Below are 15,240 nucleotides of genomic sequence, written 5' to 3'. Positions count from 1 at the left end.
GGGTGCTATCTTCCAGAAACTACACCAGGATAGGGAGCAGAATGTCTGGCACAACACTGACACTCTCTCTGCCTTCCCACCCCCCAACAATTGTTTGCCATTTCTCTGACTGAAGAGAGACAACCACAGAGAAAGCCTCTCAAGAACCTACTTGCCTTCTTTAGTTTCCTGGTCCCTGAAATTCCTCCTTGTCAATAGTCAAAGATTCCCACTTTTTTATTTAGAAGGGAAGGAGGAAACTTGGGAAGGAAGAGCTAGATAGAGATGAGGGGGAGGCAGTTGTTCTTTAAACAGTGTCCAGTTTGTTGAATTGAATTTTCTCCATGCTGGAAGTAACTTGAGAAGAGGTGCACTCCCTCCACGGCTTCTCTCTTTAACTCGTACTTGGCAATCAAGCAGCTGCCTCCTCCACCATGAGGTGTGCCCTTCCCCACATCTCAGCAATATGTTAGTGGGAGAGTGATCAGGAACCAGAGCTGCCTTTGCCCCTCCTCTTCCCTGCTGCTGCCTGGCAACTTGGATGACACAGGACACAGTGTCTTGGGTGATGTCATTTTGTTGATGTCCCACCACCCCAGAACACCCACCAAATCCCCCCCACTGTGGTGAAGAGGGGACCTGGCAACCCTATTATTGGCTTGTTCATTCATTTAAACATTTGTATCCTGCCTTCCTCATGATTCAAGGCAACTTAAAACAATAATTTTAAAAGTTTTACGCTAAGACCAAAAATAGCAAACCCCATAGCAGTTTCACCCCCTGACTTGCTGAAACTAAAGTTAAACTCATGGCTTCCAATGGAGTCATCTCAGATCAGGAAAACAGTTCAGAGAGACATTAATCACACACATCCCGTCATCACTACTGCTCCTATAAAACACAACATTGCATTTAAAAAATGCTTGGAAGCCCAATCACAGATGACCTACATAGTGCATAGTTTGGTCCTAATACAATGACTTTGAGTAATACGCTATATTCCACTGGCCATCCTTTGATATGTCACTCTATTTACCCCCACACACACACTTCCCTCTGTAGGATCCCTCCATTGGAGGGCCTCCAATATGTTCTAATTCAAACAGCAGGACCTGAGGAAAAGGGAGGGAGAGCAAGCAAGCACAAGAGAGAGCAACAAAAGCAAGAGAGCAAGAGAACAACAGTGAGGAGGAGAGCGAGACAGAGCGACAGCAAGAGAGCAAGCAAGAGAGAGAGCGACAGTGAAGGGGGGGGAGAGAGCACTGGGGCTGGATGGGCTGGGGAAGGCGGGAGTGAGCCTGAGTGGTGAGACAAGGCTCTGAGGGAGTGCCTTCTTCCCTGTCAGCATTCTTTCCCCCCTCCCTCCACCACAGTTGGCTCTGTGGCCTGCTGCAGACTGCTCAGGCAGACAGGGGCTTTCTTGCGAGTAGTAGGGGGGAGTGACCCTTGCCTGAGGGTGGGTGGAGACCAGAAGCAGAACCGTGAAGAAGCAGCCAAGCCCCGCAGCCCCCACTACCAACATTTTTTTTGTCTCCCGGGCCCCTCCACCCAAAGTTTTCTGGCTACAGGCCTGTAAATGAAATAAATAATTTAAAATAGAAAAAAATGAGAGTCTTCCTCCCACACAGCTTTTTTCAGGAATTCATTATTGTATATTATAATTGAAAGCAAAGGCTCTTTGGGGGCAACTGAATTTCATCACAGATAAAGTTTCTTGAGAAAGGGCAGTTTTTCTTTTGTGAACATCCCAGTCCCAGAACATTGGCTGTGTTCTCATGGGGGTTTTCTGTATGGGTTTACTTAGTTGGTTCTAGCACCATACTGCTTTGGTATATTTCTTGATTTTTTGCATGCATTTTGTGCCTTTAGTTTTCACTTAGAGGTTGTTTTTTTGTTTTCCCCATTTTTTCCTGTTTTTTTGGATACCACTTCTACCCCAATCTTTTTTGGGATGCTGATTTTGATTTTTTTCTTGGTAAATAATGTTTTGATTGGCTTTCTTTGTCCCTTCCACTACCACCCACTTCCAGCCCACTTTTTGATGATTGGACTGTCATGGTTAGGGATGAGCACATACGGGTTCAGGGACTAAAGTCTGCGATTAATTTTTGCCAGTTCATGCTTTGTTAAGAGAAATTCGTGACAGATCAACTGGCACACACTTTCCATGCCCAGAAAGCACTTTCTGAGAGAACCTTCTTTGGGGAGCCATAACTTGAACCTCATAAATTCAATCCTCACAAAACTTGGAGGACAGGTGGAGGAGACTCAGCCAGAGATTGTCTGTGAGATTGGTGCCTCTAACATGCCAGGGTGGCATTATATTGAGTTATGAATCTCACAAACCAAACCAGTTCACTTAGCCCTTGAAAGTTTGTGATTCGCAAACTGGGCATGCCACAAACCATGAACTGAACTGCATTTTCCCAGTTCATGCCCATCCCTCATAATAGTCAACTCACTTGCTCTCTTCCCACCACTCTGAAGATGAGTAACCTTTTTAAAAAAAAAAATGGCACAACAATATTGATATATTGCTGGAACATTATAGTAACAAACTTAGGAAGTTCTCTGAATTCCCAGCTTTCACTTTTAAAAAAGTAATTATCTAGCCCCTTCCCTCATGGAGATATAAGGAAAAGAATGTACCTCTACCAGGGGAGGAGCTAGAGATTTACTTTTTTAAATGAAAGGCAGTTCCTTTATTAAAGGGGGGTTGCTGTGACACCACCAATGGTACTATTGATTATGACAGCATCCTCCCTTGAAAATTCTCATTACTTAAGGCGCATGTAGAAGAAAATAAAGTGACTACAATTGTGAAAATACAGAGGAAGGGCACATGTGCAGAAGAATTGTGCCCAAGGCAAGTCCAATGCTTGTGGATTGAAAATTGAGAGAAAGTTGAGCTTGAGGAAAAGCCCATAACTGTAGTGTTCATATGACTGGATCTTTTGCTTGCCCAATTGATTGGGTGATTCAGTGGACAAATAATATCATATGAACCAGCCCCTAAACAATTAAAAATTGAATGAAATACTGTCCCATTCCCTCCCCGCCCCCAACTCACACACAGTGATCATTGATACCTTCCATATCCAGTGATAATGTATACATTCGCAGTTCTTTTTTCATCCATATCTGGACTTTCCCACAGTATGCACTTATCATGGTCTTTTATGAATTGCTATCTCTGTGGGCTGTAGAATTGCTTTGTTTTATGTACTTCCCTGAATTCCAAAGGAATTAAGAAATGCAACAGGACTTAAGAGTTGTTTCATGACAAATGCAAAAAAGAAAAAAAAAATCTGTTGTATACAGGTTCACAGCTCCTTTTGGCAACCTTAACTAACTTCCAGGCTGAGTATTAATAATCTGAAGTAGTGTGCATGCACATGAAAGCTTATACCCAGAATAAAACATTGCTCTTAAAAGTACCCCTGGACTCAAACTTAGTTCTGTTGATAAACTGTTAGTCTTTACTCCATATGCTGCAAAGTGGTACGTGATACATTTGCCCATTAAGCCTTACTTGGAGAAAACAATTATGCAAAACAAGAGATGAGAATCCCCGTAAGATGCCAAGAAGAATTTAAGGTGTAATAACAATGTCTTCAAAGATGGTAAATGGCAGCAAATGTTCTTGATGTCTTTATGGCACTAGTTACCAAATAAAGATTTATTATTAAATAGCAGGTGCAATCTGCTGTCTGATTAGTCATGAATAGCCTGATAATTTAGCTACCTGGGTAGTAGAAGACCCTGAGTGGTATAAATATTTGAGAATCAAAACTTTGAGAATCAAAAGCTCAAATGAAGTCTGCATAACACTTCTGCTTTAAGAAACTGAAAAGAGATTTCTTGTTTGCTTTGCTATGCTCTCTATTTACAATCTTTGCTCCAGAGAGTTGAGAGAGCGGAAACTATCAAACTGCACATCATATATTGGTGTTTCTGTTTGCTGTCTCTTCTTTAGCAACCCTGAATATAAGGACACTCCAATGGATATTGCACAACTTCCTCATCTGCCAGAGAAAACCTCAGAATCCTCCGAGACCTCAGATTCTGAATCAGACTCAAAGGACAACTCAGGTAACATACACAGTTGGTATCTATGTTGCTTTGTACATTTTAAAGACTTTTTTTTTGTACCTAGTATAGCCAACCGATGGATCTATTTGCAGTTTAACATTGGATCTTACCATTCTCTACCAAATTGCAGCTTAACTTTAAAAAAATATTTAGGCTTGTGAATTCATTGTAGCCATGTTTGCAGTTTCATTATGTGAGGCTTTTACTTCCATAATCATAACTTATTCTTACAGACATATCATTTCTAATTTCTTTTTTACAAGTTTCACCAAGGTGATATGGCAGGAGGTTAAATGCTTTCCAATATAAGCTATCTACTTATATAATTTCCAGTTTGGTGTAGTGGTTAAGTGCACAGACTCTTATCTGGGAGAAATGGGTTTGATTCCCCACTCCTCCACTTGCAGCTGCTGGAATGGCCTTGGGTCAGCCATAGCTCTTGCAGCAGTTGTCCTTGAAAGGGCAGCTGCTGGGAGAGCTCTGTTGGCCCCACCTATCTCACAGGGTGTTTGTTGTGGGGGAGAAGGTAAAGGAGATTGTGACCACTCTGAGATTCAGAGTGAAGGGCAGAATATAAATCCAATATCTTCTTCTTCTTCTATTAAGTCCATATATTAAAGCAGAGCATGCCATACATTTGCCATCAAATACTGTGAGATTTTTCAGCACAAAATGAATAGAGTGCTGGTAATCTTGTAAGAGAGTTTTCATTAACAGGAAAAGGGATATGCCATTTTGTTTACGTGTACCATAAGTATAAAGCAGACAAGAACCCCAGGACCCCACCCATTCCAAGCAGTGAAACTATCCCTCCCATTTTTCCAATTTATTATGCAACATAAGGGGAATTGAACTATTGTGAGTGAATCCTCTTTTAGCAGTATTATAGCTCAGCAGCAAAGTTGGGCCTGTGGCAGTTTTAAGTGATTATGCAGAAAAGCCTAAGGCCATAAATCTGAAATTAATTAGATCATTAAGCTACAGGAAAGAAGCTGCAGTATTGAATTCCAAGAGTGCATCTCATGATGACATTAGAAAGATTAAATGAGTGCATCTATGGAGGATGGCTCCATCAGTGGCTAGAAGCCATTTACAGCCAAAATGTGTGTCTCCAATTGACACAGGATTCAAAAAAATGGTCTTGTGTCAGAGGGAGAGCTCCTTGGACCAGAAATGTACTACTGTTAGCTGAGGTGAGTTGTAAGATGCAACCCATTTTATCAAGGTAAAACTCTATGGTATTTTTAACCAGCATTTCCCCTTTTTAAAATAACATGTAGTCATTGGCTTGCAATTTGAAGAGGATACAAAGTAAGAGAAACTATTTCCTCCCTACCCCCTCTCAACTGAAAATTGCTTCCAATTGCTTTGAAAGAGGGTGAAATACATGTATCATCTTCACAAAGGGCTTTTTTGTAGCAGGAACTCCTTTGCATTTTAGGCTATACCCTCCTGATGTAGCCAATCCTCCAAGAGCTTACAGGGCTCTTCTTACTGGGCCTACTGTAAGCTCTTGGAGGATTGGCTACATCAGGGGAAGTGTAGCCTCATATGCAAAGGAGTTCCAGCTACAAAAAAAGCCTGACTACACATAATGTGTTGTTCCACTCTTTGACATACCATAAGAGAATTTAGAGTACCTGGGTTTTTTTTCTGGGGGAACATGGCAGGATGGAGTTCCAGAACCTCTTTGTGGAAACAGAATTCTCAAAAAAAATGTTTTAAAGTTCATGAGGGATACCCATGTGATTCTCCTTCATTTCCCTCTTTAGAGTTTTGCCGGCACCTCTTTTCCCAGAAAAAAAGTCCTGCCTGCGCGATGAGGATTTATTTATTTATTTATTTATTATTTATTTATTTTATTTATATCCCGCCCTCCCCGCCAAAGCAGGCTCAGGGCAGCTCACAACAATAAAATGTTTCCCTCCAAAGTTTTACAAGGGAGATATCAGCGAGTCCCTTTAGCCGACAGACTTTGCTCCTGTGGAGCGAATACCCCTGACTCAATCCAGCATATATTGCTTGATTGTTCTTTTTACCATAACCTCCGTAAAGATTTATTTGGCAAGCTTTCTTTTTCTCCAGATTTGTCTATTCTGCCACCCTGTTATTATTTATTGAGTGATACTGAGGGGGTGGTTAGTGAGGCTGTGGCAAAATTTCTGGCTGACATCCTTAAATTTAATTCTGACCATGTTTGAATGTATCTGTAAGCTCGGTTTTATTTTGATTTTATCTCCAATGTTTAAATTTTTATATTCTGTGTATTTTTATCTGAATCTATTATGCCATTAAAGGTTTGGTATGGTATGGTAACAATAAAATGAAAACAATCAATTTAAAAATTGCATAACATTAATACGACAATTTAAAATTCAGTAATTAAAACAATCATTAAGACAATCTGGAGCTGATATCATATGTAGTTGTATCACTTCTGATGGCTTCAGTATTCTTATATTTTCTCCCACAATTTGATGTTGATGTATTACTTACAGAAAAGAAATGATGTTGATGTATTACAGAAAAGAAATGAGTTAGTTTGGCAGTCATTTGTATGGTGGAAGACAGTACATGGTTATATGTAAGGACAGGGGTAGAATTCTAGCAGGAGCTCCTTTGCATATTAGGCCACACACCCCTGATGTAGCCATTCCTCCAAGAGCTTACAAAAAAGAGCCTTGTAACCTCTTGGAGGACTGGCTACATCAGGGGTGTGTGGCCTAATATGCAAAGGAGCTCCTACTAGAATTCCACCCCTGTAGGATTTCATTTGTTAAAATAAATTGGCTTCCTGCCTCAGACAATCCCAGAGCAAGAATAAGTTTGGGCCCTTTCTAAACTAGGGTACCAATAGCAGAATCTTTCCTATCTCAGAGAATTCCATTATACAAGTGGAGGAGAAACAATACCTTCTCTCATGTTTTTCTGAGAGAGAAGAAATGTGGTACATTAAGCACAATAGGGAGGGGGGAATTAGAATCTGGCCTCCACTGATGTTTATTGGTGGATGGGTTTCTCCCAATCCTGATGGCATCCATAAGAACATCCATTTACTTCCTACCCTAGGGAGAACAAGGCACTTTGGGTCTCCATTGGGAAGAAAGGCATGGTGTGGTTAGTGGTTTAAGTGTTGGACTAGGATCTGGAAAACTCAGATTTGAATCCTCACTCTGCCATGGTAGCTTGCTTGGGTAACTTTGAGCCAGTCACAGATTCTCAGTCTAACCTACCTCAAAGGGTTGTTGCAAGGATAAAACAGAGCAGAGGAGAATGGTATAAACTGCTTTGAGTCCCCATTGGGGAGAAAGGTGGGGTATAAATAAAGTAATTTTAAAATAAACAAATAAATAAATAAGAATTGGCTCATCTCACTTCTGCAAAAGAATTATAAACTAAGCAAGGAATTAGAGACTGCCATTCTTATAGCTCAGCCTTTTCCTTTGCTACTAAAATATCTCGTTCCTCCTCTGTTTATTCTAGGGTTGCCAAGTCCAATTCAAGAAATATCTGGGGACTTTGGGGGTGGAGCCAGGAGACATTGGGGGCGGAGCCAGGAACAAGGGTGTGACAAGCATAATTGAACTCCAAGGGAGTTCTGGTCATCACATTTAAAGGGACAGCGCACCTTTTTAAATGTCTTTCTTCCATAGGAAATAATGAAGGATAGGGGCACCTTCTTTTGGAGCTCATAGAACTGGACCCCCTGGTCCAATCGTTTTGAAACTTGGAGGGTATTTTGGGGAGAGGCACTAGATACTATACTGAAAATTTGGTGCCTCTACCTCAAAAATAGCTCCCCCAGAGCCCCTGAAACCTCCAGATCAATTCCCCATTATACCTATGAGAAATACTTCACATAGGGAATAATGACGACGTTTCCCTCTCCTCCACACCCCCCCACTTCTCGCAGATCTGATGTAGGGGATTGGCTCTCTACTCACCAGCCAGCTTCTTCACAGTAACAAAGACACAGACACAGGAAGTTGAAGCCTTTCACCACCTCCGGAGGTGCAAAGGCACATGGTCCTTTGGGGCGGGGCAGGAAGCAGCCTGGGAAAGCTCTGGCTGCTGCGATGGAGCTGGGTGGGAAGGGGAGAAGCCAGGAGAAGCTGCTGCGATCAGAGGTGAGAAGGGAAGGGAAGGGAGGAGGAGAAGCATCAGGGATCGGTGGGAAGGGGAGAGGAGAAGCTGCTGGGTTCTAGGCTACGTGGGAAGCGCCGCCATTCCCCCCCGCTTTCTGGATTTTTGCCAAGCAGGGGGAGGAGGCTCCAAATCGGGGGTCCCCCGCCCAGGTGGGGGATTTGGGAAGCCTAGTTTATTCTCGTGGTTGGCAGTTTTCTGGCATTCCTGCTGTGGTGCAAAGGGCATTTCACTTAGAGCAGAGGGTATCACAAGCCCTTCCCAAAGCAATCCTGTCCCTCTTTCAGACATGGCAATCCACAAAGCTGCCATCGCTGAGAAAAGAAAATTCCTGGAGCCAGAAGCAAGTCTGGAGATCTGTGGTCTCTTGGTCTCAATAGAGTGTGACCAGACATATGTAAATGATATACTGAAATATGGCACTCTAAGCAGATCTAACTATAGGTCTGTGTGACAAAACCATCACCCATTTCCTGTGTCATTTCTCAGCTAAACCAACCCAATCAAATTGATCCTGAAAGGAAATGTCTTATTCCAGATGCTTATGCCAGAAATATTACCAGAAATAATATTACGCTAGCAAACTAGACCTCTAAGCGGCATTTAGATTCTGCAGTCATATTCTCAATTGATGTCTTTTTTCACCTTTCTTTCTGTTTAGAAGACAATGAAAATTCAAAGTCAGATGAGAAAGGAAACCAGTCAGAAAACAGCGAAGACCCTGAGTCAGATCGGAAGAAGTCTGGGAATCAATCGGATAATGAAATGAATTGTAATGACGATGGGAACAGTTCCAGCAACCAAGATAGCAGAGACAGTGATGACAGCTTTGAAAATTCTGACTTTGAGAATCAAAAGGCCCCTGAGGATAGTTTTGGCACTCTGGGTTCTATGCAGATAAAGGTGGAGCGCTATGTGGAAAGTGAATCAGACTTGCGGTTACAGAACTGTGAATCGTTGACCTCAGACAGTGCCAAGGACTCGGACAGTGTAGGAGAAGGAAATGCTCAGTCTTCCAGCAAACATCAAAAGAGGAAGAAAAGGAGAAAAAAACAAAAAGGAGGCAGCATGACCCGCAGGAGGCTGTCAAGCACTTCAAGCCCCAATGGACTCGACTCAGCAATGGTGGATCAGCCACAGCTGCTCTCATCACCAAACAGTGCCTCAGTGCTCAAAATCAAAACTGAGATCTCAGAACCTATCAATTTTGATAATGATAGCAGTATTTGGAATTACCCACCCAACAGGGAAATCTCAAGGAATGAATCACCCTACAGTATGACAAAGCCCCCAAACTCAGAGCACTTCCCCTCACCACAAGCCAGCAGTAGTTTACATGTCTCTATTCCAGACTCTGTTCTCACCCCACCAGGGACTGAAAATACTGCCAGCCGCAAATCTCAGTTCAGCACCTCATCCAACTCAGCCTTGGCTCCTGTATCCTCTGATCCTTTATCACCACCATTGTCAGCATCTCCACGGGACAAGCATCCGGGAGGCCCCAGCACTTCCAATTCTTTGTTGTACACTGGGGATCTGGAAGCCCTCCAGAGGTTGCAAGCAGGCAATGTGGTTCTTCCTTTGGTTCACAGGGTAACTGGAACCCTTGCTGCCACCAGCACGGCTGCTCAGAGGGTTTATACCACTGGCACTATTCGGTATGCTCCAGCTGAAGTTACTTTAGCCATGCAAGGCAATCTCCTCCCCAACACTCATGCTGTTAACTTTGTGGATGTTAACAGCCCCAGCTTTGGCCTGGATCCTAAAACACCGATGGAAATGCTCTACCACCACGTTCACCGACTCAATATGTCAGGACCGTTTGGAAGTGCTGTGAGCGCAGCCAGTCTGACCCAAATGCCTGCAGGGAATGTGTTCACAACTGCCGAAGGACTCTTCTCTACTCTTCCATTTCCTGTGTACAGCAATGGTATTCATGCCACACAGACACTGGAACGGAAAGAGGATTGAAATATGACCACATACTGTGTTCAATGTTATACTCTGAGGCATAGACTATATTTTAATTTAGACCTTTAATTCTAGCACTTTGAATTTGAGCAGGTCAGCTTATTCTCTCAATATGATGGTCCCCATTTCACCCCTTTTCTCTTTAACTTGACATATTCTTTAATGTAAAAGATTTTTTAAAATTTTTTGCCTTCAGAGAGCTGAAGTATCAGTTGCCTGCCATTTTGTCTTCTTCCAAGATGTGTATTTTTTCCTTTGCATCTTCATTAAGATGCCTTTAATATGTGTATGCCTCTGCCATAGAATACTCAGTCTTTGTGGTAAAGTGATTTTAATGGGACAACCATTGGGTTTACTTCATGATCTTGATATGATCAAGATTAAAAGAAACAAGCATAAAAAATGTGCCCTGTTTGACTAAGTCAAATGAAAAGGGATTTTTTTTGTTCCTAATTCCTTTAAAAATAGGGGATAGTATTTTAGAATTTTATGCAGAGTTTAATTCACTTTTTATGGTTAAGATTTTCTTACTTGCACATAAAATAATTTGTGTTCTTAAAAAGTTAATTTCTGGCCTGTGATTAGAATAATAAGAGGATGGACTAAATGTTAATTACAGAAACGTTAACTTAATTTCTAAAACCATGGTGCTATCATTTATTAATCTGTAATGTCTTCACACAAATATGCAGCTTGTGGGCTGGGGTTTTTGAAAGGAATGTTTTCTGTACTAGTCTATAGTCAGGTGCTGCAGTCTCCTTGGTTAGTTAAGATAAAAGCCCTCATTTACATTTGCTGCAGGACTTAATATTTTTTTACCTCCAAACTAACAAACATAGCCTCACATTAAATTTAAATGGATCTGGAAGCCTTTTTTCTTTTTTTAAGTAAATGCTCTTAAAAAGAAAACTCAATTAAATTGTCATGAGGATCAGAGGTTTGTTTTTGGTGTGTATTGTTTCTCTCTCTTTTTTCTCAGTGTAACTGAGGCTAATTTTACAACTTCCAAATAACACTTCAGAGTAAGGGGAAAAAGATATATTTAACATGTTTTTTTCATTTAATGTTATAGAAGGAAGGTTGTAAATTTTTTTGTTTGTTTGTTGAGTTGTCTTTTGTAATTCCCCCTCCCCCCTTCTAGTGTTGAAGCCAATATGTTTTCAAAAATGGGTTAATGAGCTTGAAATAGATAACTGCAACTAAAAACTGCACATTAAGTATTTAAAAGAAAAAGAAAAAAAGAAAAGAAATCTCCTATTTTGTCTTTGTTGCCAGAAATCAGTGTGGTGTCAAACACTCCAAATGACTGTCAAGTATAAATTCTTCTTCCACCCCATCCGTTGTTGGCAGCTGTTTGTTAAGGCATCTAATAACAGATGTGAGAACTGTAATGTGTACAATGTGTAAGTGTCCTTGGCTGTCAGTCCCATTGCAGTTTCAATGTGTGTTACTATATGCAGTATATACTAAGCTAATGTAGTTGTTTTGTCCTTTGTCTTCTCTGTGCTTTATCTCTAGTCTGGAGTGGCAAATGCCCATTCCTAACAGTCCTAGTGAACCAGTGATTCTTGGGGGTTAGTGGTTTTTTGTGTGGTGACCTTCCTCTGTAATGTCACCTTATGCTGCTTCCACTGTCTGTATACCTTTTCATTTCCGCTGTTGCTTTGCTGTTGTGTATTCTCAAATCACTCTCTTTCTCTCTCCCCCCTCCCTTTCTTCGTTTCTCCCCCTATTTCTTCCTCTTTCTCTCTTTCTCCATTCTCAGAGATAAAAGACTCTTAACTAGCTCAAGGTTAATGGAGCCATTTTTTCCCACAGAGGAATTCTGGGTATGACTTACTCTTAAGAGTGTGTGCCACACAATGCACTAAAGAGTAATACTCAGATATATTAAACAAAGTGATGCCATATAGCCTCAGTTGTTAACATTTCCAGAGTCCCTTGTGCTCTAACTGTAAGTAGATGGTGCATTTCTTTGGTTTTCTCCCAAGTAGGTTAATGGAGCAATTTTCAAGTGAGATAGAAAATTCTTTCAAAGGTCAACTGACACGGTTAAAAAGGGCAACTGAGCTTAGGATTGTCAAATATATATATTTGCATATGTGTGCAGTGTTAATGTATAAAAGCTCAGTTGTCCTCTACATTTTGGATAATACACTTGCAAAACCAAACAAGCTAGCAATTTAGAATACGAGGAATAGGTCTGAGAAAAAGTAGAAAGGAATAATGCCCAAATCGGGCATTGGATGCTGCAAATTCTGATACTGAGTTTTTTAAATAGTCAGATTTGAAGAATTTTAGTAGGTTTCAAGACCAAGGGAAGCTGATTTGGGTTTACTTTTGGAAGCTCTATTCTAGCTATTGAACAATCAAAGGAGTGCACCTATCGGCTACAAAGAACAGCTAGACAGCTGTTGTTGTTTTCTTTTTTCTTTTCTTTTTTATAAATGTTTCTGTGTTGTGTCAAAATGATTTCTGGTGATTTAAACTAACAGATAATCACAGCTGCTGTCTAAATCCATAGTGTTTAAAATTACAAAATGGAAAAAAAAACTTCATTACCTGTGAAGACTGTGTCTGTGTTTTTAACTATTTCTTGTACAAATATATGAAATCTTTTATGAGGAGACTGGTGCCAAGTAGCTGAATAAAGGGGAAAGGGATTCTGTTCGTATAAATCTTAGCAGTGTTACCAACTCTACAATATATAAAAAAAATTAAAATGTTAAAAAATGACAGCTATGGTACATTTATTTTGTGTTAAGCTAACCGAATCTAACTTCTTGAGTGCCTGGCTTATTCGAAACATTTTTTTTCATTGATCATTGATAATGCTGCAAATCAGAAATGTACATACTTCATTTACAACAGGGTTCTTTTTATACTTTTGTAGATTCTCATACATGTCATACATGGTTGTCTTTATGTAACTTAATTTTTTTTCATCCTGCAGGTGCCATTTTCATAATAAACTTCTCTTGGATTTGTTACTATCTGGCATCATTTCTTTTACATATGATCATCCTGATTAATTAAAGCTGGTAGTATTTGTTTGAGCAGGTACCTTGTTTAATTATGTTCTTTTTAAAAGCCAAAAAAAAAGGGCATGACTACATGATTTTTAAAGCTTACAAGCTGATCAAAGAAGCAATGGAGATGCAGGCTGACAATGCTAATCCAAATACTACGCAAAACGTGCTGCCATCCTAAATTATCAGCTACCCCAACTCATTATCATACTGAGCATTTTATGCACATTATCAAAGCTGAATGATGAACCTGCAGTACTCACAGTTATAAAAGGTGTGCTTTTTAAATTAATGCACTCCAAAAGTAGACAGCTTACATAACATTAATCACGCAAAATGCACTTTATATTTTTCCTTATTATGCTCCACATTCTTAAACCAAACTCTTCCTTCACTTGGGTCTAAGTTTCTGATTTTTCTTATGCCTTTCTTTCTCCAGATTAGAAAACTTTTCACTTCTTTTGTATTGGCCAGGCTTACTGCCAAGTAAAGTGAGTGCAGGAGAGTTTGCTGCTGGTATACAACAAACAGAAAAGCTAACATCCAAGTCAAATCACATGAACTAGGCTGAAAACTATATGGAAGGGTTACTTTTGAAAAGGCAAACTGTAACTACTATCTCAAAGGGTTGTGTGAGTGTGTGTGAGAGAGAGGCAGGCTGCACACTTTTAGAAGGTAACACTAAGAAGTTACTATGGCACTTTGACTTCAACTGAATGGGATTTTCCTTTGTCACTCTTCTTTTCCTGTGAAATATCCTGATTTGTACATTCTTTACATTGCCTTTCTGCACCTTGACAAAGCAAGTGTTAAACTTTGTGCTGACTTGTGAGAGCTGACGTTCATGTTGCTGTAAGGGAACATTTTGGGGTGGCGCCGGAATCAGGGATGGCCTGAATGCCATCCAAGCCCAACAATTCTAGTGGAGCCAGAGTGTTTGTCATTGATCATCCAAGTTAATAATTTAAAATGGCAGAACCATTTTTATTTTTATTACCTCAAGGCAATTCAGATATATGAAAATGCTTTCTGAAAATCAATGTAAGTGTAGAGAACCATGTTCATTTATTTGAAATATTTCTATCCCATCTGCCACACAAAGTAGCCAAGTAGCTCACAGAGTATCATCCAAGCTCCATTCCTTGAATTATTCAGACCTTAAGGTCTTGTTTTAATGCTCTCGTGGAATTAAGCTGAACTTCACTTAGCACTTCACTCACAGTCTTGTCCCTGATTGGCTTATAGGATTCAGGAGACTGGAGAGTATGGGACTTACCAAATGGCATCTATCAATGTGCATAATAGTCATAGATTGGAGGGTGAATCCTACAGCATCCTATAGTGCAGTGATGTTACTTTTGGTTATATATTCCGAAGTGATGTTGTGGCATTGATGGACACCATTTTGCTCCCCCTCCTTTTTTCCCATTGCCCAATGGGAGCTCTGTTAGCTCTGTGGACAGGAAAGCTTTTAGTCTAGCATGAGTAAAAGCATTTAGTCTAGCAAGAGTAAAGGCATGCCTATGGGCAGGGGTTGTTAAGAGAGCTTAAATACATGGGAAGAGTTGTGGGAGAGATCCTTAAAGCAAGAGATGATCAGACATGCCTAGCACAATAAACTGTACTAACTCTATCCAGATTAGACACCCTCATCCTAATTAATCTCAAGGCTTCTTAATAAATTGTATTGTTAAAGTGTTGGAGGAGGGAGGCCAAGTAATTCAGTCTTTTCCAGGTACTTCTATAATTGTCCTCCTTCAATAGGTGTAGGAGACCCCCAGATATTGGTGTAGGATAAAAGGCCTTCAATCTTAATTTAAAAGCATCCAAACAAACTCTCAGTTCAACAGAACATTTGCATTCACTCCAATCTGAGCGCAGTTCCTGTGATGAATTTAGGGACACCTCCTAGCTGATGTAAAAACTGGTCCAGGATATTATCCATGAGTTCTGAAACATTATTTATCCAGATGGTTGCTCCATATAAGATATGAGGAGTTATTTTTGGATTAAAACCTCTAATGGG

General features: G+C 40.4%; 1 protein-coding gene across 11 annotated transcripts in view; it reads left to right on the top strand.

The window, feature by feature from the left end:
* NPAS3 (neuronal PAS domain protein 3) overlaps positions 1–13,178 on the top strand; it is a 1,210,843-nt gene extending 1,197,665 nt beyond the window's left edge. For all 11 annotated transcript variants that reach the window (XM_060261386.1, XM_060261392.1, XM_060261391.1 and 8 more), the window contains 2 exons: positions 3,956–4,071; positions 8,876–13,178. In XM_060261386.1, the coding sequence (XP_060117369.1) occupies positions 3,956–4,071; positions 8,876–10,185 (1,426 nt within the window). In that variant the 3' untranslated portion in view covers positions 10,186–13,178. The remainder of the gene's footprint in view (positions 1–3,955; positions 4,072–8,875) is intronic.
* Positions 13,179–15,240: the final 2,062 nt, after the last annotated feature.

Source organism: Heteronotia binoei, chromosome 21, assembly GCF_032191835.1.
Source record: "Heteronotia binoei isolate CCM8104 ecotype False Entrance Well chromosome 21, APGP_CSIRO_Hbin_v1, whole genome shotgun sequence".
Lineage (NCBI taxonomy): Eukaryota > Metazoa > Chordata > Lepidosauria > Squamata > Gekkonidae > Heteronotia > Heteronotia binoei.
The sequence above is the reverse complement of the archived record's forward strand: the minus strand, read 5'-3'. Positions and strand labels throughout refer to the sequence as shown.